General features: G+C 47.4%; 1 protein-coding gene across 6 annotated transcripts in view; it reads right to left on the bottom strand.

Moving 5' to 3' along the window:
- WDFY4 (WDFY family member 4) overlaps nucleotides 1-23,082 on the bottom strand; it is a 294,231-nt gene that overhangs the window by 77,972 nt on the left and 193,177 nt on the right. For all 6 annotated transcript variants that reach the window (XR_009212844.1, XR_009212843.1, XM_032142065.2 and 3 more), the window contains 4 exons: nucleotides 14,048-14,196; nucleotides 7,198-7,318; nucleotides 4,483-4,568; nucleotides 2,906-2,968 (listed from right to left, as the gene is read on the bottom strand). Coding sequence is in view for 4 of the 6 variants with exons in the window: in XM_032142065.2 (XP_031997956.1) it covers nucleotides 2,906-2,968; nucleotides 4,483-4,568; nucleotides 7,198-7,318; nucleotides 14,048-14,196 (419 nt within the window). In the remaining 2 variants the exon portion in view is untranslated. The remainder of the gene's footprint in view (nucleotides 1-2,905; nucleotides 2,969-4,482; nucleotides 4,569-7,197; nucleotides 7,319-14,047; nucleotides 14,197-23,082) is intronic.

Below are 23,082 nucleotides of genomic sequence, written 5' to 3'. Positions count from 1 at the left end.
CGGTTGATGCAGCATTGCTCCAGGGAGAGAGAAAACCATCTGCAGCCCATGAGCATTGGGGCTCGGAACTTCCCTCTGCGTGGAACCGTGTGTGGCCACCTGCTTTTGCTGACACCCTCAGTGCTCACCCCCTTGTGGATAACAGAACCTTGATTCTCTCAGGGAACCATACTCCCCTCAATTTGGTCTATGTAGTTGGGTGGGACTGACCCTATCCCCAGAAGCTGGGTGGGTGCATCCCTCTGATCCAGCCAATGAAAACACTTGATTGGTTCTGGGATGGGCATGTAATTAACCTAACTGGGGAAAATGACGGTTTGGGAAGTTTTGCTAAAGTTACCGGGATAGAGCATGTATGGTGTGTGGCGGGATTCCTGCATGATTGACTGTCAGTCTGGAGCTGTTGGGGGTATCGGTGTCCCCGTGATGGGAACACCTATGAGAAATGGAGCCAGGCCAAGTAAAATCCTCCCTGAGAGAGGGAGAGCCACCACTTCCTGCAGACTTACTTGTGCCTAGTGGTCCAGCCATGCCTGGAGCCAGACCATTTTTGACCTTCAGGTAGATGCGATCACGAATCCTCCTTTTTTGCTTCAATTACTTTGAAATAGCTTTTTACCTTGCACTGAAACAGTGCTAAGAAATCCAAGTATGAACATAAAGGCTTATATGAAACATAAACAATATGAGATCAGCAGGGCTGAGATTCAGCAGATATGCACAATTAGGACTATCCTGTTGTTGAACTATTAAACTATGCTCATTACAGTTGGTAAAGAGCCACCCCAACTCCAGCAACCCACTGCTGCCCAGGTCCCCTGGACCATACCCTGGCATGCCTTGCACTTCACCGCAATCTATAAAGGGTAAGTGCCTGGCACAATAGGAGCCTCTGCTGGCAGCCACTGCAATTAGTCTATTGAAGGTCGTCAATGACTCTCATGTTACAAAGCTCAATGGTCATTTCTCAGTTCTTATCTCACTTGGCCTATCAACAACACTTGACCACTCCCACCTTGAGTCACTCTACCTGGCTTCCAGGATGTCTTCCACACCTACGGTTTCTGCTACCTTTCTGGCTACTCCTTCCCCATCTCTTCAGCTGGCCCTGCCCGTGTCCTTACAGAGGGTAAGGTTGGTGTGCCCAGGGCACAGTCCTCTGATCTCTTTTCCATGTGCATGCATTCTTGATAATCTTGCCCATTCTCATGACTTTAAACACTATTCTGAATTTACGTCTCACTTGAACCTCTCTCTTGAACTCCAAATTCATATGCCCAATAGCTCCATGATGCCTTTGAGATGTATGATAGGCATCTCAAAATTCACATATCTAAATCTGAGCTTCAGATAGCCACAGTGGCCCTACAGCCACTCTTCTTGTGATCATCCCCATTTAATTTTCCAATTGCTGAAGCCTAAATCCTCTGTCTTATCCTTAAGTCCTCTCTCACATACATGCATTTCCCACACTTGATTTGTCATCAGATCCCATCAAATGTACCTTTAAACATGTCCATAATCTGATCACATCACATTATCTTTGCTGTCATGTTCCTGATCCAAGCCACCATCGTCTCTCACCCGGATTACTGCAATGGCCTCCAGTAATAGCTTCCTAACTAGTCTCCAGCTTCTGCCTTTGACCCACTCCAGTCTATTCTTGGCACAGCAGCCAGAGTGATTCTTATTAATATGTCAGTACACATCATCCCTCTGCTTAAAATCCTCCAACGCTTCCCACCTATTTGGAATAAAAGCTGACACGAGAATCTTGCACCAACTATCCCCTGTGACCTCCCTCACCTCCACCCCAACTAACCCCCTGCATTCCAATTTTATAAGCCTCAGCCATGCCCTGCTCTTCCCTGGGTCTGACACACTCTTCTCAATTAACTGCATAACATGTTTCTCTACCTTTTTTTTTTTTTTTTTTAGACAGAGTCTTGTTCTGTCACCCAGGCTGGAGTGCAGTGGTGTGATCTCGGCTCACTGCAACCTCTACCTCCTGGGTTCAAGTGATTCTCCCACCTCAGCCTCCCAAGTAGCTGGGATTACAGGCACCTGCCATCATGCTCGGCTAATTTTTTGTATTTTTGTAGAAACAGGGTTTCACCATGTTGGCCAGGCTGGTCTTGAACTCCTGACCTCAGGTGATTTGCCCACCTTGGTCTCCCAAAGTGCTGAGATTACAGGAGTGAGCCACCACACTCAGCCAAGTCTTAATTCAAAGACTGTTTTGTTGCTCCATCAACAAGCAAATACCATGTATCAAAAGCTATTGATAAATAATTTTGAAGGAATTAGTGAGACCCATTTTATACTGATTATAAATATCTTGAATGTCATTCCTGGGGACACCTTCTTGCTTGGTCCCCACACATTCCTGGAGAAAACCAGCTACCACCTTCTTCTATTCTCACCCCAACTGAAATAAAAACACCTACTGATCCCTAAGTGGCCTTCCAGAGAACTGGGTAGCTGGAAAGGGGACCTGGAGGAGGGACTGCAAGCAATTCATTCACTGGGAGAGAGGCCCCATAGCACAGATTCCTAAATTAACGTTTGATTCGCACACCATCATGTATGAATTTAGCTTCTAAGCGTTCAGAAACCCTCATCATAGGAGGGACAGCATGGGATTGCTCACACACCCCCATGGGAGGGCCTGACCTCCAATGCTGGGCCTGATTCCACACCTCTGTGCCACCTGCCCAGTCACCAAAGGCAGAGGATGCCTTCCTGCCACTTGGGTCTGAAAAAGCCACAGGGCACATGAGACTTCAAGTCTGTTCACAGAGGTTTAATTGGCAGAAGGAATTTCAGGAGTAGGATGAAGGATCAGAGGAGGAACATCAAAGCCAGGGCAGTGCCATGCCCAGAGAGCATGGCTACCTGCCATTACCTTAGATTGAGGGGGTCCTCCGAGGCAGCTTTCCCCTTCAGGCTGGGTTGGAAAGAGCAGAAGCTACATGAAAAGGGAAGGGATAATTCCATCAGCAGAGTCAAGACCCTTTCTCCTGCTGCAGAGGCATTTCCGGAGTCAGGCAGGAAGCTGGGCTCATTATTGCTCCCCCTAGCTCCATCCTGCCCCCAGGTCGTGAACACCAGGCCTGGATGTACCTCTGAGGCAACCCTCAGCACTCTCTGGCATTATACACTATTGCCTTAATACCAACAATGACAACAATAAAACAATAATTACTTAGGCAGTGTGTATGAGGTACCGCCTCTGGGCCAGGCACTTGACAACATTGCCAATGTCAACAACCCTGCTGTACATTCCAGTGTGTTGCTGTAAGGACAAATGCCATCTTAATGCCAGGCTCCTTGAGCCTAGTGGGTAGTAGTTGTGGAGTCTGCATTAGGCCACCTTCACATCCGAAGCTGTGGAGGTGTAAGATTTCTAGAAAAACTTAGTTTAATGAACAGAAACCACAGGGGGAAATGAATCAAGTTTAATGGGTTGCATGTCTGCTTGTTTGGTTTGGTCTAAACTAGGCCTTGAATATAATTTTAGGGGGCAATCTAGCAGCAGCATGGAAGAACCACATGAGCAGTCCAAGGAAGTTCGCCTAGAACTAGCACAAAAGCCTCTCTACAGTTGTTTTTCTCCACCCTGGCCCTGCCTCTTGGTCGCAGTAGTGGGCCCTGGGTGCCAGTTCCACAGGGCCGCTAGAAGGCAGGGCTTGAATTTCTGGGCAAAAAATGGGCTCTTTGGCCGGGGGATATCAAATCTCACCTCAGAACTTCCAGCCCACGTGGAGCAGGACATAACCACTCCCTCTGTTAATCAGCCTCTCTGTGGTCTATAATGATGAGGAACTGACCTTCCTTTCTGTTCTTTCTAGATTCACTACAAACCAATCTACTGATCTATAACTTTAATGGTAATAAAAACAAATAACCATGGTATTAAGAACTTACACACTGGCTTAGATTTCTTAAATTGATCCATCTGGAGAAAGAGAAGTTAACTAAAACAGCAGGCTTCTCTCTTTAAGAAAAAACATGTTCAGTGCACATGTGGGAAATCAGTTGTTTGGAATTCCTTCCAGTGAAATACGAAATTGGAGCAACTAAAATTGGCAACTGGGATCAGAAAGAAAGATTAAGCCAAAAAAATTACTTGGAAAATTAGAAAATAAAGCCAGAACATTCTGGAAGTCTCATTAAACAGCCAGTTCCTTAACTCTGTTGTAGCTGTGTAATTTTTTTCTCACTTCCTGTTCTATGACACTTCAGTTCAGGAAAATGGAGCCTGCTTCCTAGGACTGAAGGAAGGGCCTTCTCTGCCTCTTCCCATACATCATTTCATGACTTGGCAGTTCTGTAGGCCAGCAGTGCCTCCCTGGGCCCAGCCTGAGTGGCGTTCACTGTGGGTTGAGAACACTTTTCCTGAGCAGATAGCTGAGTGTTCTCTGCCCCTCTGCTCTCAGTTCAGGATCAGTTTCCTCAGAAGGAGGATTTTCAAGCTCTTACCTTTTAAAGGCCTTACTCCGATCATTGTTGTAGAAGACAAGAAACTTGGAATATCCATTGTGGAAGAAGATCTCCAGGGCGATGTCCTGTGAAGAGAAGCCCCTTTTAATGCTCCTGATATTTTGTGGACTAGAGACGCCCCAGGGTGACACAGCTGCTGGAAATGGGTCATTGGGGGTCTCTGTGTCAGAAGACCCTTCCCGGGTGGTCCTTTTGAGTTCCCACAGTGGGAAGACCTTGGTGACAGGGATGCGGTGCTTCTGCAGAATGTGTGGGAGGGCAGGGGGCCTGACCACAGCTTCGAGTTCTGTTGAAGCAGGAAGCAAAAGGCCCACTCCCAGGGCAAGCATGAGGCAGACACGAGAGAAAGCACCCATGCCATCATCAGACATTTTCACTTCTGAGTTATGGCATGGGTGAGCCGGGAGTCACCTTACCAGAAATGCTAGGGAAGCTAGTTCAGTGGGTGCAGCTGGGCAGCATCATGGGTTGATCTACAGACTTAAGCAGCACAGGGCCCCCTGCCCAGGCCATTTTGATGTGGTCCCACTGGCATAGTAAGGTTTTTGTCAGGGGTACTTCCTTAATGCCTAAATCAAATTCACATAATTATCTTTTCTTTTTTTGTTCTCCCATCCTTGTTTCCTCTCTAACTCCCTTCTATTCCAAGCTACGTAAATAATAAACTTGGAATAAGAGATAGAGTGAGTCACCCATAACATAAGCCTCAGGGATGAGATGAGGCCAAGGAGAGAGAATTCCCAGGGCTGAAGGGAGAGTTAGGGAGAGGTGAGACCTGTACATGGAGGGAAGGATGCGGTGGGGTAAGGTTCAGACTCAGAAGTGGGTACTGCACGCAATAGCAGAATCCTGTCCTGCATCTACCTGGCTGGAAGTGAGTTCTCAAAGTACAGTTCATTAACTTTCCTGAGCAGAGAGAAGGTATCTGCAAGGATGTTGCATACCTTCTCTCCTCTGCTAGTGGACAGGAGACTCTTGGATTTTTTTCTACAAATAGAAATATAAATACTGTGCAAAACAGGAAGTGAATGCAGAATCTGTGGAGGGTACAGCTTGCCCTGGATACCTTGAGTGCCAAGCTCTGCCTTTCTCCTGGGAGAATCCAGGGATGGACAAATGGTGGCCTTGCTCAAAAAGCTCTCCCTTTGGCATCCACCACTTCAGGTGAACCAACCCTCTGGAAATAATCACCATGTACTGGGGGAAAAACCCCACTGACTGATACCTATCTGCTACTCTATATAACATGTAAGGTAGACACATAATCATAAAAAATAATTTTGAGTACCTACTTTGTGCCTAAAATTCTACTCAATGCTGTATGTATAATAGTGGAAAGGCAGGACATAGCCTCCTGCTCACTGAAGGGCAAGGAAACCAGAGAGGTGCCCACAGGAGCTAATGTGGCAGAGCTGAGGTGGAGATTGGCCCAGACCCAGCAGCACTGCCCAAAACCATCAGGGCAGGGCTGCTACTTCCACTCTGCTCTTCCTGTTCCCTCACCCTGCAAAGGCCCTCAGGAAGCTCAGGCAAAATGAGAACTAACTGTGTTGCAGGCAAAAGCAGCAGAGGGAGGAAGAGTGCTCATTAGAGGGCTAGAGTGGAGCTCTAGGAGGGCAGCTGGGGCCGTTCAGGAATTGCCCCAACTTAAAGGCCTCCCTGAGCTTCAGTTTCAGAGAATGATAATGAGCCTTCTTGCAGGAGGGATCACTGGATGAATCAATGACCTACCTACAGAAAATAGATTTACAAATGAAAAATATCTAGTTCATCTAGGCCAAGCACTGCTCTCTTGCTAGCCTTTGGAACTAACAGTGACCCTGTAGAGAGGGTGGGAAGAGATCCTGCCCCTCCTGTCATGTGGTCCCCCGGATCCCCTTTTCTGCCAGCTGCCCGGGAGGCCCAGGGCCTGAAGATGCAGCTTTGCTATTGCTGAGCTTGGGGTAATGAAGTCAAGATGTGTTTGATGTCACTGGGGGCCCCTGAAGTTTACCCTACTCCCTTTGCTGCTCAGGTGATGTTTCTAGAAAGTGTGATCTATCTGTGAAGTGGGATGAGAAGTGGGAGGTTATGACCAGCTTATGGCTGAGCTTTTCCTCTGAAAGGAGCCACCATCTCTGTTGCATGCCTGGTTAAGCCCTTGAAGGCATAGGTGAGGCACTGAAAGATCCTGGTTGGAGAGAGCAGTTGGGAGATCACTAAACCACTTGGCCCCAGAAACAGGGCCAAGCAGGAGCTTGGCAATAGGTGAGCACCTTGAGGAGAAAGGGGGAGAGTATGTCAGCAAGGGAGGTCTTAGGCCTGCGGGCAGGGCAGGGCAGAGGGCACTCTACTCCCAGTCATCAGCTCTACTGGGAGGCAAGGTATCTGTCCTGCCCTGTATTCCTAAATCTCCAAGGCAGCTCTGGGCTATGTCAACAGCAAAACAGCGAAGCAGCTAAATCCTAAAAGACACAGCAAAAGGCCCAACAGCCAGTGGCAGGGACTGCAGAGTGGAGCAGAAGAAAGAACTCCCACCTGGGACCAGGGCCACCATAAGCCCAGGGAACAAGTGGATGTCTCCTTAAGGGCACTGGGCTGTGCATAGGCACAAAGAAGAATCACAGAGGTGTGTCTTTGGATGGCTCCTGGACCACCTGTCCCATGGCCCTGCCTCTCGCAGGCCCCAGGCGCGCCAGCACCCAGTGTGCTTACCTGCAGGAGGAAGCGAGCCTGCCGTAGCTCCCGCATGTCAGAGTAGCTGTGGCACTGGCACGAGTAACGGTCAGTGGACCTGTCTTTGCTGCACAGGTTGAAAATGAACGGATCGCTGATGCTGAAAAGGAAACAGGCATGCAGGGCACATGTTCAGACATCAGAGTGAGGACATGTGCAGGCTTCTTCCTCTTCCTGCCCTCCGCCAGCCCCACCCACATTTCCAAGGACACATCAGAGAGGTGCGGTGGTCACTGCCAACCAGTGTGCTAGCCCTACTCATCTGAGAAATCCTTGCTGAGTGCTTGCCCATGTCAGCTCTGGCACTGGCCACTGACACATGAAAGCTGCCCTGCCCTGGAGGAACAGGGTGGGGTGTCAGCCTCACCAGGCCAGGGGACAGCAATATGACAGCACAGTTTCCGGGATGATGCTGACAAAGGGTATGAGGGTCGGGGTGAGAAGGCCCCTGGGTGAGAGTGGGGGCCAGCAGGGAGGGCTTCACGGGTCCTGTGCGTGACTGTAAACCATGCCCAGGAGCCCTGGTGGGTTCCTGTGGCCTCTCTTCCCTGGCTCCCCCGTGCCCATCCTGGCCCTGTGCCAGCTACCTCTGCCCAGGCATGACAGTCTCAGCCCCAGGATGCCTGCTGTGCCACACACCTTAGTCCCTCTGCCCAGGTGTTCTTGTTTTGTATTGAATGACCTCCTTCCCTGGCAGGGCTGAGAGGCTGGACAAGGTAACTGAGTCAGGTGTGGCCTGTGGCTGCCACAGGGACTGGCAGGACTCAGACCCTTCATGGCAGGATTGGGGAGTACAGAGCACTTGGCAGGGAGGTTTGAGGGAAGCCAGGTGACTGTGAGACTGACTGCAAATCAGAGTTAGAAGGGGTCAGGCACCACAGGGAAGAGGAGGGAGGGGAGCAGAGGAAGGCAGAGAGGCCGCTGGCAAGGTATGAGGACAGCACCCGAAGCTCATCTGCACAGCGCCGGCATCCTGAGAGGCTGCCCAGCCTGGCCTGGGCCCTGGCAACCTTCAGGATGAGGTCTCTTCAGAGGTGAGTGAGGCTCTCACTGAGACTGTAGAGTGACGTCTGGTGTCAAGCCAGTGAGCTCTTCAGGACCCTTGGCCTGCCTCCCCCACATCTTTGGCAGCCCTGAGAGCTATCTGGCTCTCAGCTGAGTTGCCCCTAAACATCTCTGACTCCCAGTGGGGCCATAGTGGTAATTCTCCTTCCTACCCTTGGCTTAAGTCAAACCACATCCCAGGTCAAGGTACTGGTGGGGATGACATAGCCACTCACCTGTGCTCCCAGCATCCGTTCTAACAGGAACCACAGCAAATATCCTTTGCCCCTTGGCTGCATGTCTGACTGGTATCTCTCCCTTGCAGACCATACAAAGGCCCAGGCTTGAGTTGCTGGGTATACCCACCCCAGGACAAATAGGTGTACTGAATTCTGAAGCAATTGCTCAGTCACACAGCAGAAATAACTTCCTGAAAGCTAGAGCTCGTTCAATTTGCAAGACCCAGGCTGGAGAGAGAAAATGTAGGGGGTGCATCTTAAAATTCCCAGGCCAGGCCTTGAGTAGTGAGAAGCAAACTTGGAGAGCTGGTAAGGGACTCACTGAAAAGGCAGAGAAGGGACCCACGTGTGATGTGGGACCCACCTCCCAGGCACCTGGAGGAACAGAGGCATGCCTCCAGCAGGTATCAGACAGTCCCAAGATGAGGCCCCTTGGAGAGTTATGAGGGGTGTGCAGGAGGCTTTCCCAGAAAGATCTCAGAGTGACCCTTCCTCCTGGAGAAGCAGAAGAGAGGAGGGGAAAGGGAGGATAATAAATTTGTCCAAATATTTATTCCCAAAGAGAACAATTTGTACACTGGAAATAACTGAAATGCCTTGAGCTAATCATATGAAGCTTTTCATCATCTGGACACATGGGAGCTTGAGAAATAAAGTTGATTTCAGTTATAGACAGTTACATTTCTGAACATCTGGGGCATGTGGTCATCTTAAATTGTGTATACAACCACAACCATTCTGATAAGACGCCAGGACTGAGAAACGAATGCCTCCCAAGCACGCCAGCCCTCAAGAAGCCTGTGTGCCAACCACAGGCCCAGAGAGCCAAGGGCTACAAGGGCCCCTGCCCCAAGGTGGTCCTGCCAGCCCCAGCCCAAGGTGGCAGGGAGTGGGTGAGGAAATTGTTTCAGCTTCTCCCATTCCAGCTCCCAGTGTGGTCCCCATGGCCCAGCCTACAATGCAGCCCATGGAGCCTCCATGCCCCACTTCTTGGGGAAGTTGAGAGAGGCCCAGCAGTCACAGACCCAGAGGGAATTCTCTAGTCTATGGTCAGTGGCAGTCCAGCATGTGCAGCACTAAGAGCTTCGACTTGTGCTGGGCAGCAGGGAAGCCTGCCCAAGTGAGACACAGCCTGAGCCCCTTGTTTAGGCCCCTGAACAGCTGGACTTTGAGGTTGCAGACTCAGGCTCTCTGCAGACCCTTCTCAGAACAACCCTCCCAGGCCCTCTCCTCTAAGCTGCATCGTGGTAGTATGGATCAAACACGAAACGCAGCTTTGGTTCTGAATGCTTCTGCCAGGATGCTTTAATACAAACCTGCTGCTGGCTGAGGTCCTTTGTGCATTATTAATGCCTCTATCTTGATCTCAGCTGAGCTGCCCCTACACATCTCTGACTCCCAGTAAGGCCATAGAGACAATTCTCCTTCCTACCTTTGGCTTAGGTCTAGCAGCATCCCAGGTCAAGGTACTGGTGGGGATGACATGGCCACTCCTCTGTGCTCCCATCATCCCATGCTTGTGGGAACCACAGAAAGTATTCTCCATACCTTAGCTGCATGTCTGGCTGTTCTCTCTCCCCTGCAGACCCTGCAAGGCACAACAGGTCTTTGCCCATGGCTCTCTGTCCTCTGTATCTTCCCCTGAGCTCGGGGCATGTTTGCTAAGTGACCGTCATGCTCTCTGGCCTGCCAAGCATTTCCCTGTTCATTATTTAATTGGATCCTCATAAGGAAACCTTATACTGAGCATGACTTATTTTTATGCCCATATCGTAAATGAGGAAACTGCATTCCAGAGAGGTGAGACTTTTCCAAGCTCATGTGGTCCTTAAGAGGTGAAACTTGTTTCAAACCCAGGTCCTCCAACTCTAACACCCATGCTCTTTCAATAGTGCCTTTTCTCCCTGAAGGAAGAAATGCTCCCTAGCTTTTACAGAGCTCTACCACTTGCTCCCTGCTTTCAGTTTGCTCTGTGCTGACTGTTTCTGCAACTCAGGACTCTGAAACACAGATGACATACAGAAGAATGCTCTGGAAAATGGTAACGAGCTTTTAGGAGAAAAGATAGTCATTTTCCTCCTGCTTTTAGAAACTGAATAACCATATAGAGGATGGATCCTCAGATAGACCCAAAGTCTCAGAAAAGCTAAATTATGTACATTATTGATTCCCCTAATTGACCTTCCAAATTGAGGTCTATCATGTGTAACATTATTCACGCATCTGTGATTGGGAGTCTTTGACAATACTACACCCTACATGTTCTACAAAATGAATCGAAGTTCAGGCAGCCAAGGGTACTGGGTAGAAGGGGCAGCTGATCCATACTCTTTGAGTAGAGCCATTGCCATAGTTCAGAGGCTGCCATTCACAGTTCCGCAGCATAACAGCCAGCAGGATCTGCAAAAACTGTTCATGTGCTTAGGATAACTGTCAATATTCTGACTAGATAAATCACAGTGAGATAAATGGTAGTTATGACATTGGTTGACCTGTTCTTTGATAGTAGAAGTGGATTTCAGGATAAAACATACTTCGATTTGGCCCACATTTGAAGTTACCTGACTATTGCCAGAATTATACCTGGAATTTATACCCAGAAACATTCACTAGATTATAAACTCTCTACCAGATTTAGTCCACATCTAATTCACTCTTTCCATCTATGGAGTCCACCATAGTGCTGAGCATAAGATAGATTTTCAATAAATATTTGTTGAACTGAATAAAACAGAAATGATGCATTAAAACTGCTCACTGATGGGGAAGAATTATCTGATTTAAAATACTCTATCACAAAGAGCCAGTTGGATGACTTAGGTTCCCACCAAGTTAATCAAATTCTCTGCCTTGTGAGCTTGACTGCCCTTGTCATGGGTAGAACCGTGTCCCCCAAAAGAGATACGTTGAAATCCTAACCCCCAGTACCTCACACTGTGATTGTATTTGAAAACAGGATATTTACAGAGGTAATCAAGTTAAAATGAAGACATTGGGATGGGTCCAAATCCAACCTGACTGGTGTCCTTATAAAAAGGGAAAATTTGGACACGGAGATAGACACACAGAGGGAAGATTATGTGAAGACACAGGGACAAGATGACCAGGTGCTTGAAGCAATGCATCTCCAAGCCAAGGGATGCAAAGGATTGTCTGCAAACACAAGAAGCTGAAAGAGGCAAGGAAGGAGGCTTCCCTAGAGCAGTCAGAGGAAGCGTGGCCTTGCCTTGGTTTCATGCTGCCAGCCTCTAGGACTATGAAACAACACATTTCTGTTTTGTGTGTGTGTGTGTTTGTTTGTTTGTTGCCACCCAGTTTTTGACTGCCCTAGCAAATGAATACAGCCACCCTAATCAGCTAAGAAAGGGACTTACTACAAGCAAAAGCTAACCTTCTCAGAAGGCTGTTAGTTTCTGATGAAATTTCCAAAGTGCAAAGTCCAATCACTGTCAAGGAGTCTGTCATGTTCTTGAGTCTGATTTTGGATGTTTTTATGGTACATGGGAGAGGCTCTTTCAAGATCTAATGTGCAACTGACTCAATTCCACAGCAGTCTTTTACAGAAACATTTCAGGTTTGACTTAGCTTTATTTTTAACAACCTTATTTATGTATCTTCTTTAATCTCCATGGTCAAAATAAGACTTAATCCCCATTGATTTGGAATGATCTAATAGTCTGTCTCAGAACCGCATCTCCAGGAGTGCTAGTAGTTTCTTAGGGCACTAGACGAGACCCTGGAGAGAAAGCACTGATTAACAAATGCTTCTTTGAGGTATGGTGACTAAAACTACCTGGGCACTTCCCCAGTGCAATTCCAGGGTAGTAATTTGTTCTCACTCTACTCCTACTTGCATTCTAGAAAAGCACATTTTCAGACATGAGAAGTCTCCCTTGTCCGTCATTGCAAATCAAGTGAGTACATAAAATCTGACCACTGGGCTTCTATTAAAAGTGCAGATATAGTGAATTTGATCATGATTAGGTGCACCTCATAAACACAATTTACCTAATCCATAAGATCTTATCTAACACTAAGTCTATCTAAACCAGAGGTGAAGAGCACAGCAGTGGATTATGCGAGTCATCACAGGGGCACGCCATGCATACAGATAGGGTAGAAAGCTTTCATCGGCTCTCAGAGAGTCACGGCTGCAGGCCCATTGTCCATATTGATCAGTATCAATAAAACATGAGCAATAAGATGGGATGAGGAGCCAAGTATTAATTATGCTTCTCCTGCCTTGGAGAAGCACAGAAGACTCACAGCAATCGGTGAATGTTTGGTATGAATAAAATATGGAAATTAGCAGAGAGAAAAATGCCAAGCATTTTAAAGCATTTTGATCTAAATCAACCAAGGTGGGCTGACATCTACTCTTCCGCACTCCTTCAACTCTTTCTTCCTTACATAGGCTGGAAGTGATAGGACAACTGGAAGTTAAAGTTCTTGGTTATTGGCAGATAAGTCTTGGACTCCTCTGTCAGTAGCCTAAAACAGTGGCTTTCAAAGTGTGGTCCCAGACCAGCGATAGAATCGGCATCAGCTAGGAACTTATTAAGCCTCAGACCCTGCCCCAGACCTACTGAATTAGAAACTACGGTGGGGCAGGACCCAGGGATCTGTGTGCTAACAAGCCCTCGAGGTGATGCTGGTGTCAGTTAGTTTGAAAGCCACTGGGCTAAGAAGTCATCTTGTCATTATCTGAGCCTGAGTCAACTGGAAAAGGCAAGGCCTATCACTGCACGAAGAAATCTTCATCCAAATATCTTCAAAAACAATGATCAAGTGAAAACATACACTTGACAACTGGACTTTTGGCAAAAGTTCAGTCAATTTGATTTTGAATGGCCTTACTTCATAAACACAGGAGAATTGCACAATAAGGGCTGCCTGTACCCGAATAGACCAATTGCACTTGATCCTAAAGAACTTGGCATTTCCTACCAAAGGCCTCTGGTATTTGTTTGTGTAAAAATGACTTCAAGTTTCTTCCCAAGTCTCACCCATTCTGCAAGACCCAGATCTTGGTCCCTTCCTCAGGTAGCTCTTGCCCACCACTCCAGTCCCAGGCCATCCCTCCAAGCCTGAACCCTGAAGATTTTGTCCCATGATCATAGTGTGCGGCCAACAGTTTCTGAAAGAACCTGTGCATGCTGCCGATTGCATTAAGTCCCTCAGAAGAGAGGGGCAGTGCCTGTTTTCTTATGCAGAATGAGCAACCAATATGTTGTTGAGTGAGTAAGTTGACGGTGACTGAATTCAGCCACGCAAATAACTGAAGGACTGATCCCTGAGTCCTGACATTCCACATTAGGGGAGATGTGAGGAGCTGCCACATTGGTACCCAGTCCTGATCACTGCTTAGGGTAACTGTGGCCATGGATGGCCTATGCCTGCAGGTCCTTCTGTTTTATCTCATGGCTAGTTTCAGGCCCAAATCTAAGCCCACTGTAACAACAAGGTGAGAAGGGGAATAGTGGGGGTGGCTGGTAAGGATGAACAGGGCTCAGGGAAGAATCTGCTGGGAGAAGTGGATAACTCACTTGGATAAGCAGTGACGGGTACAGTAGACATCACCCGTGGGAGACAGTGTGAAGTTCTCGCAGATGTAGAAGTGTTGGTGGCCAAAAAGCAGGACCCCTTCTGACACCAGGTGGCCCTGCACAATCACCAGGGATAACTTCTGCGTCACCTGGAAGGAGAGAGTGCCAGAGTCAGGTGGTGCACAGAAAGCACGCCCATGATTCTTGGGGGAAGCAGAAGGGTAGTGGCCAGCCATCCATGGGGCAATTGGAGGTGAGAGCAGTGCCTTGTATGAATGGCAGTCCCACTGCCCCAGAGCTGTACTGCTCTTCACAGCCTATGTGGCACTACCACACCCCACCTGGGCTGGTGTCCAATCTACTCAAGCCCACCTCTGCTCCCACCAAGATGTGTGGGTGAGTGTTTACTGCTATATTCAGCACATCAAAGTCCTTTCTCTCACTTTAAGGCCCTCTACAACCATGCAAAGCATCCCAGAGTTAACTGTGAGGAAAGTTCACCAGGTACAAGACATCCCTCAGTTACAGAGGGGAGGGAGCTAGTCCAGGGACCAGCTGGTACATGGTTGAGCCAGGACTAGAACTCAAATGTGCCTAGAACCACAAGTGCAAGACAGGTACTGCCATCTCTGCAAGGCCAAGGAAACATGTGCAGAAGATGCACGGTGCTCTGCCCAGATCCTTCTTCTTGGACCGAGGTGAGCATTTCCCCTGTTGCTGGAAATGTTGGCAGTTCTCCAGAATTGCCTTAGCTGAATACAGTCCCTGGCCCAAGGTCACATCCTCTTCCCAGGGGTAGTCTGTACCCAACAACTGGACAATGTGGAGTAGGAAGGCTTAGCTCAATTCAGGAAAACTCTAAACAACCATCCCAAACCTAGAGCTGCTCTGGAATCAGCTGAAGTCTTTGCTGAGAATACATTGTGGTTGCACTTCTCCATTGGCCCAGCCCTGCAATCCTCATTCCCAATCAACTTTCTCCATACAGAACCTGACCCATGACAATGTCTTGGTATGACCCAGAGTTCTGCATGTACTAAGGACAAAGTGGGTCCTTACATAGTAAACCCTAAAGGAACAAGGGAGTGAATCAATAAATTCTAGAACATGAGAGCCTAAAGGGACCAAGAATAAGGCTGAGGCCAGCATTTTCTCATGGTAATTTTGTGCTAATTCCGGTTATACAAAAGCAGAATAGATATGTTTGGGAGAAAAAAAAATAAAAGAGGTTCCAGGAGATAAGACTGTCACTAAAGATCAGCCACCTACCCAGTGACACAGCCTGGGACTGAAGCAAAGCTCCCTGCTCACCTTTGGGAGCAATGACAAGGCCACAGTGGTGGCACCTGGATAGCAGGCCCTGAAGACCAGTTTTCCAACTCCTGCACCAAATGGGATTAGTGAAAGCCAGAGCCAAGGGCAGAAAGCAAAGATTCATTGACCGTTTTGTTCCAAGATAAGTACTAACCACTATGATCCAGGGCAAGTCAGGGCTGAGCTGTTTTTCCTAAGCTAGGACCAGCTGAGAGCCTCTGTTTCTGTAACCAAGGTTGGTGCAGGTAGCTGGCTTTCTTGGTCTATCCTGAATCTACTTTGACAGAGGAGCTGGCCCTCCAGCCACCTTCCAGGCCAGAGTCCAAAGTGGACTCATTTCCAATTTCATTCATTCATCCAGGTGGTCATCTATTCAGCAGTTACAGATTCAGCCTCTGCTCCATGGCAGGCACTGAGCCAGGCTTTGGGGATAAGGTGGACAAGATATACAAGAATCCTACCCTCATAGGGCTTAAAATCCAGTAGCGGGATTTTAACCAACAAACTATTACAACTTGTGATACATGCTAAGAGAGAAAAACCAGAGTGATCAGGACAAAGGCAGGGAGAAACTTGGCGAGAACACCATTCTGTTCTTGGATACTATTCTTGGCGAGGACACAGACCCTGAAACTTGAAGGATGGAAACAGGTAAGTTCTGGAAAAGCTTGGAGAAGAACATTTCAAGGAACGGGGACATCCAGTTAAGGGCCCAGAGGCAGGAAGGGCTGATTTGGGGAACAGAAAAGTGGCCAGTATGGCTGAGATGAGTTGGAAAGTAGGAGTACCTCCATCATAGGTGGTCTTAGGTACCTTAGCATGGCCCTTGGGTTTTATTGTGGTTGCAACAGAAAGCCATGGGAGAGCTTGTTTCTAAAAGATGGCACTGACTGCTGGGTGGAGATGGCATTAGAAAGGGTCAAGGCTGAAAGGAGGGTGCCCCGTTGTGTTGCTATTTCAGTGGTCTGGGATGGATGGCAGAATGCAGAGGGAAGGAAGTGGGTGTATCTAAACAAGAAGATGGAGAATTGACAGGAGCTGCTACTGGATTAACTGGAAAGCAAAAAGAAAAGAAAAAGAAAGGGAAATAAGGAAGGAAGGAAGATAGGAAGGAAGGAAGGAAAGAGGGAGGGAGGGGGAGGGGAGGGGAAAGCAGGAGAGGGGAGGGGAGGGGAGGGGAGGAGAGGGAGGATGAATTGAGGATAAATGATAAATGTCTACTTTGGGACTTGAGTAACTGTGTGGCATTCCCAGGTTCTCTAGTAGTCTTCCCCAGGGGCAACCACCATTACCACTTTATTGTATATTCTTCCAAAGAGATTGTATGAATACCTTAGCATGTTTATACATATTCTTTTTTACACAAAGAACATCTATATGCTAACTGCTCTGCATCTAGACTTTTAACAATTCACCTTAGATAATTTTCCAAATCATTTATTATAGAGCTGTCTAATTCTTATTAATAGTTGCAGACTACTCCTTTGAATGGATATGCTACAGCTTATTTGACCAGTCAGTCCTCTTTTGATTCAGGTTGCTTTCAAATATTTTGATATAACAGGCAATGCTACAATGACCATCCTTGCAGATAAGTCATTTTGAATACACAAGTAAATCTGAAGCATAAATTTCTTTCTTTCTTTTTTTTTTTTTTTTTTTGAGACGGAGTCTCGCTCTGTCACCCAGGCTGGAGTGCAGTGGCGAGATCTCCACTCCCTGCAAGCTCCGCCTCCTGGGTTCATGCCATTCTCCTACCTCAGCCTCCCGAGTAGCTGGGACTACGGGCACCCACCACAACGCCTGGCTAATTTTTTGTATTTTTTAGTAGAGACGGGGTTTCACAGTATTAGCCAGGATGGTCTCGATCTCCTGACCTCATGATCCGCCCGTCTCGGCCTCCCAAAGTGCTGGGATTACAGGTGTGAGCCACCGTGCCCGGCCTGAAGCATAAATTGCTATAAGCAGAATTGCAGGTCAAGGGTGTGGGCATTTTAAATTCAGGTAGCCATTTTCAGATTACCCTCCCACAAGGTGACACTAATTTACACTCCCACCGGGACTATTAGGAAGATTATGTCAGGCTGCTTAAACTTTTTCTCCTATTGTACCTTTCCCCAGATGAGACTCAGAGACCCCATCCTCAGGTTCACATGATGAGACGATGTGGCTCTGCAATGCCAGTCCTGGCCTATGTGCCTCCAAACCCTCTCTCCTCCCCGTGACACCAGGCCACCACCACAGCCTCCATGGTGCCCGCACCAGGGACTCAGAGCACATGCCTATGATCTGGCACTTCCCTTTGGGAAGACTTAAGCATCAATCAGAATAAGCCAAACCACAAGAAAAATGTCCGGTGAGAGCTGGGTTAATAGCTTAAACATTGATTCTGCTAGAAAAGAAATGGCATTTTAAAAACTAGAAAATGAACCCAAGTGAACTATTACCTGCTCTTCCATTTAAATTAGCCCTAGGAGGGCTCCATCCCTAAGTTTACTCATGATTAAGAAATCCCTTATGCCATGATTCTATTGATCACTTTAAAGAGTAGAACTTTTGCCTCATAAGTAGAGCTTTTTTAAGATCAACTGAATGATATATTAGCACTCTTGATGGGTAAAATAACTAAGAAAGTAGCTACAGCTAGCTCTGTGTATGATGACAAACAGGTTGTCCAGAAATCAACAAAGTGCTGGAGCTAAAGTTAGAGGGTGTCTTAGTCCATTTTCTGCTGCTATAACAGCATACCCCAGACTGGGTAATTTATAAAGATAAATGTTTATTTGGCTACTGGTTCTGGTGGCTAGGAAGTCCCAGGGCATGGCACTGGTATCTGGTGAGGGTCACCCCATGATGGAAGGGCGGAAGCTGGAAGTGAGCATGCAAGACAGACAGAGAAATGGGGCTGAACTTATCCTTTTTATCAGGATCCCACTCCCATAATAACGAACCCATTCCTGCAATAATGGCATTAGTCTATTCATGAGGGTTGTGCTCTGATGGCCTAATCACTTCTTAAAGACCCCATCTCTTAATACTGTTACAATGGCGATTAAGTTTCCAACACAAGAATTTTGGGGGACATTCAAACCATAGCAGGGAGACAACAATCTACTGGGACATTCAGTGGTAGCACACAGCAGCACATTCTTCTAAAGTCAGGCCTCAGTGGTGCATCTACAAAGGGCAAGGTCAATTGGATGCTCTCTAAAGTTTTCTCTAGCATTAGCAGTCTGCAACTTAGTGAAATACCCTGATTTTATAGGTAGGAAAACTGAGGTCCAGAGAGGTGACTGAAGGTACCCAGTAACAGAGCTGTCAATATATGCATTCCCTTATGTTTGTGTGTACGGTGAGTGAGTCTGCTGCAAAGAAAGCTTTAGCCCTGCTCCCATTTATCATCTGCCCTCTTCCTACATCTCTGCTTGCCTCATCCTTGTTCTGAATACATTCTAATAGTATCGACATATGGAATAAGTATTCCTATTTTTTAGAAAAGCACAGATTGCTGAGAAAAAGTCAAGTATCAAAGAGGCAAAAGACTATATAAATTACATTCTTTTGGCCACCTATGAGCTCTGGTATCTACTTTTTTCTATCTTAAATGTGTTTAGACAGAGAATTCATCATGCTAATAATCAAAGGAATGTATGTTAAAATAATGAGATGCTATCTATCTATCTATCTATCTATCTATAGATACATGTAGAAAGAACATCTCCTTATTGTTTTATATTATATATATATACACATATATATTAATTTGGAAAATATGGAAAGAAATGTAATGATGCATGGATCTTTTTACGTAAGTACATCTCAGGTTGAGACAAGGAGCAGGGATGCCCCCTGCCTGCCTGCATGTGTCACTTCCACAGAGAGCCTGCAGACAGCCACACCTCCCATCTTTCTCTGTAGACACGGGGGAGACCAGGTGGAATGGCAATACCTTTGCTCTTGTTTGGTTGCACTAGTGAAATGTGAAACATGTTACAAGTCCCAAGGACTGTTCAAAGCACAATGCTCACCATAGCCTGTGTTCACTAAGGACTACTCATTGGCAACTGATTAAAACTGGAGCACACTTTTAGCCAGGGTAGCTCTGAATATTGTAAAACTTGGACTCATGGATTTGGGGCATTTATTTGAAAAGTTAGTATGTATGAGAATCACCTGCACAGCTTGATAAAATTCATATTCCCAGGCTACATCCCCAGAAGTTTCAATTCAACAGGTGCAGAGTAGGGCCCTAGAATGTGAACTTTAATAAGCAACCCAGAAGATTCTGATGCAGGTGATCTGAAGCCCATACACTAAGAAACTGACCGTTGGGCACCAGCTAGGCTAAGAAAAAAAAAGGTTTCATCTGGTGTCAGCATATTGCCCATAATTCACTCATCTATTTGTTCATTCATTTATTTAACGGGTACATATTAAATGTTTAGCATATGCCCCACTCCCTGGGAGGCACAAAGGAAAATAAAATGTGCCTTTATGATGTTTACAAGCTAACAGGAAAGAGAGAGAGCAGGATATCAGCTCTCCCAGCACAGTGGGAGGAAAAGCACAGGTGCTCTGGGAGCACACAGGAGTGTGTCTCACTCAGGCTGAGATGGAAGAGGGGGCAGTGGTGACACCAGAGAAGCGGTTCCTGAGGAGGTGACTCCAAGGCTGGGGTTAGGAGTTACAAAGACAAAAAACAGGGGAGGAGCATTCCAAGGCACAAAGTCTTGAACCAGCTGGACACTGGAAATTATAGGTAGTTCTGTATAATTAAAAAGTCAGAGGGGTGTGTATGTCTGTGTGTGCACACGCACACATGTGTATGTATATGTGTGCATGCATCAGGTGTGTGTGTGTGTGTGCATGTGTGTATGCACACATGTATGTGTGTGCATGTTGCACATGTGTGTCTATGCATGCATGTGTGTGTGTTTATGCACATGTGTAAGGATAAAGGAAGTTAGTCCAGGGAAACCACAAGGCCAGCTCTGGAATGGCCTTGTATATGAAGAATGCTAATCAGCATCTCAGAAATATTAAGTAGGAATGACATGTGTTGTTTGCATTTCAGAAAGTCATGGAGATTCAGAAAGACAGGAAGTTACTGCATAGAAAGGTTAACACCCACCCTCACCTTCCACAAACAGCCTCAGCTAAAGATACCTGGGAGGAGCTTGTAGAAGACGCCACTCTCTGCAATCCAGAGGAAAATGTCTCTCCCTTTGAGCGGATCACTTCCACCAAGGTCAAACTCATATTTTACATTGAGTTTGTATGAAAAAAAATCAGATGTTTAATTTTTCACATAATCAAAGAACAATAACAAAAGCAAACCCTCACTTGAGGACTGACTCTGGACTGGTTCTGGAAGCTGTACAAGGGACATCCCCAGCCACGTGGTAACTGACATGAGCCCACAATTAATATGCATTAAATCAGTCACTCCTCAAGTCAAACAGAGCTGTTTGCAGAGAAATGCGTTTGTAGTCCTGGGAATCATTAATCAATGATGCAGAGGTGGCACAGAATAATTGAATAATTACCATCCCAGGTATCGCTAGAGGCAACCAAAACTCCAACGTTCACACAAAGAAATGAGTTAAGCTGCTGCCACCCTAGCCCCGGCACCACCAGCATCCCCCAGGGCCAGGACAGTGCCTGCAGCTCCAGAGGCTTCTGCCAGAGGCATGCCACCCAGATGCATGAAAAGCAGTCATGCCCTGGAAAGTCTCCTGTGCCATGTGTCCAGCAAAGGCCATATAATCAAGTATTTCTGAGATGGTAGGGGGAGGAGGAGGGGGGACTCTGTTGTAGGAGCATGCACACAGTCCTGCCATGCCCCTATTGTGGGCATGTTTCACTTAGAAATTTAGAAAAAGCACAAGGCCCAGAAAGTCTCACAATGACATCTGAATTATGGGAAGTCCCAGCTTACAACCAACACTTGCTACAAAATGCCTCAACATAGGCTAATCGTACCAGCCCGGGGAATGTAGAGAGTAACACACACACACACACACACACACCCCTTGCACAAACTTTCTGTATATTTGCTTGAAGATGTTCATGGGTCAACAATCAATGCACCCATCCTCCTTTCCTTGGCCTCAAGTTCCTGTCCTTGACACAAAACCATAGTGGTCCAGGGATAAGGCCACAGTGGACCAGGGGCTAAGGCACATGCAGGAGGGCAGATAGGTATCTGCTTGGCATGTTGCATCCCAGGCAGAGATGCCATGTTGACGAGAGACCTGAGGCCTCCCTGCACCAGCTTTAACTGGAACAGTTACAGAGAAAGCACATGGGGCCTGGAGCCACAACTCCAAGCCCAATAAGAGCTGGCTGCTGAGGGACAGGGTGTTGGAAAGGTTATGTAACTTGTCCAACACAGTGAGCTGGGAGGCAGTAGAGAGGGGACAAAAACATGAACTGAGAGTAAGAGAGATCTGAGGTCAAATCCTAGCAATTCCAGTGAGTAGCCACCCTGGGCTCTGTTTTCGCCACCTTTATAATGGAAATAATAAAGCCTCCTGATACGGTCTGGATGTTTTGTTCCAAATCTCAGGTGGCCTTAAGTGTTGGAAGTGTGGGCTAGAGGGAGCTGTTTGAATGATGGCGGCAGATCCCTCGTAAATGTCTTGGTGCTGTCCTTGCTGTAATGAATGAGTGCTCCGAGAGTTCAGCTGAGATCTGGTTATTTGAAAGAGCCTGGTCCCTCCTCCCTCTCTCTCTTGCTGCCTCTCTCACTATGTGATGTGCTGGCTCCCATTCACCTTCCACCATGACTGGAAGCTTCCTGAAGCCTCACCAGAAGCAGATGTCAGCACCATGTTTTGTGTACTGACATGTGTGTCTATGCATGCATGTGTGTCATGTGAGCCAACTAAACCTCTTTTCATTATAAATTACCCCATCCCAGGAATTCCTTTATAGCAACTCAAATAGACTAACACATCTGCCTCACAGGGCCATGGTGAGGCTGAATGAGACAGTGCATGAAGATCACACAAGGCAAGGGCTTCTGACATCTAGCTGTTGACATTTTGCTAATAATAATATGAATAGCAATAAACAAATAGCAGAATGAGGTTCTCAATCCGGCCTATGCACTTTGCCCTGTGCCAAGCTGCCCTCCTGGGCACAAATGACTGGCTGCTGCCTCCATGGTGGTGGTGTTGTGGCAGCCTGCTCCAGTCCAGTCAAGACCCTCCCCACCCCAGAGCAGGCTCCCCCAAGCCCCAGGTGCCCCCAGGGCATGCCCTCCCTCAAGCTGGGTCCTAAGGCATGTGAGCAGACCCAGGCCTGGCTCCCCTGGAGGACCTCCTGATTCCTGCTGCCCTGTCAGTCTGCAGATTGTTCCCAAGCACTCACCCTATGTGTCAGGGAAGGAAGGGACGAGGAGGAAGCCAAGTCTCTCCCTGCCTTCAGAGAAACCATAGGCAGGCTCAGAAATCATTAGTCAGGCAATAAGAGGGGGCTGGGGTAGGCCCAAGGGATGGAGCCACCAGCTATGCTCTGGGGTGGGAGTGTGCTGGGGGCGGGCGCACCAAGACAGGTTCACCCAGGAGGCCTCCAGGCTGGGAGCCATGAGTGAATGGGCATGGGACTGCGTGGACCTGGCTGGTGGAGGTGTGAGGAGGAGGAGGAATGCCAGGCCACAGAGAGGCCCCATATGTCCCACCAGCCAACCAGGACCCCACTCCACAGAGCTCTCCAGT

The sequence above is a fragment of the Hylobates moloch genome, unplaced genomic scaffold, assembly GCF_009828535.3.
Source record: "Hylobates moloch isolate HMO894 unplaced genomic scaffold, HMol_V3 SCAFFOLD_3, whole genome shotgun sequence".
Taxonomy (NCBI): Eukaryota; Metazoa; Chordata; class Mammalia; order Primates; family Hylobatidae; genus Hylobates; species Hylobates moloch.
The sequence above is the reverse complement of the archived record's forward strand: the minus strand, read 5'-3'. Positions and strand labels throughout refer to the sequence as shown.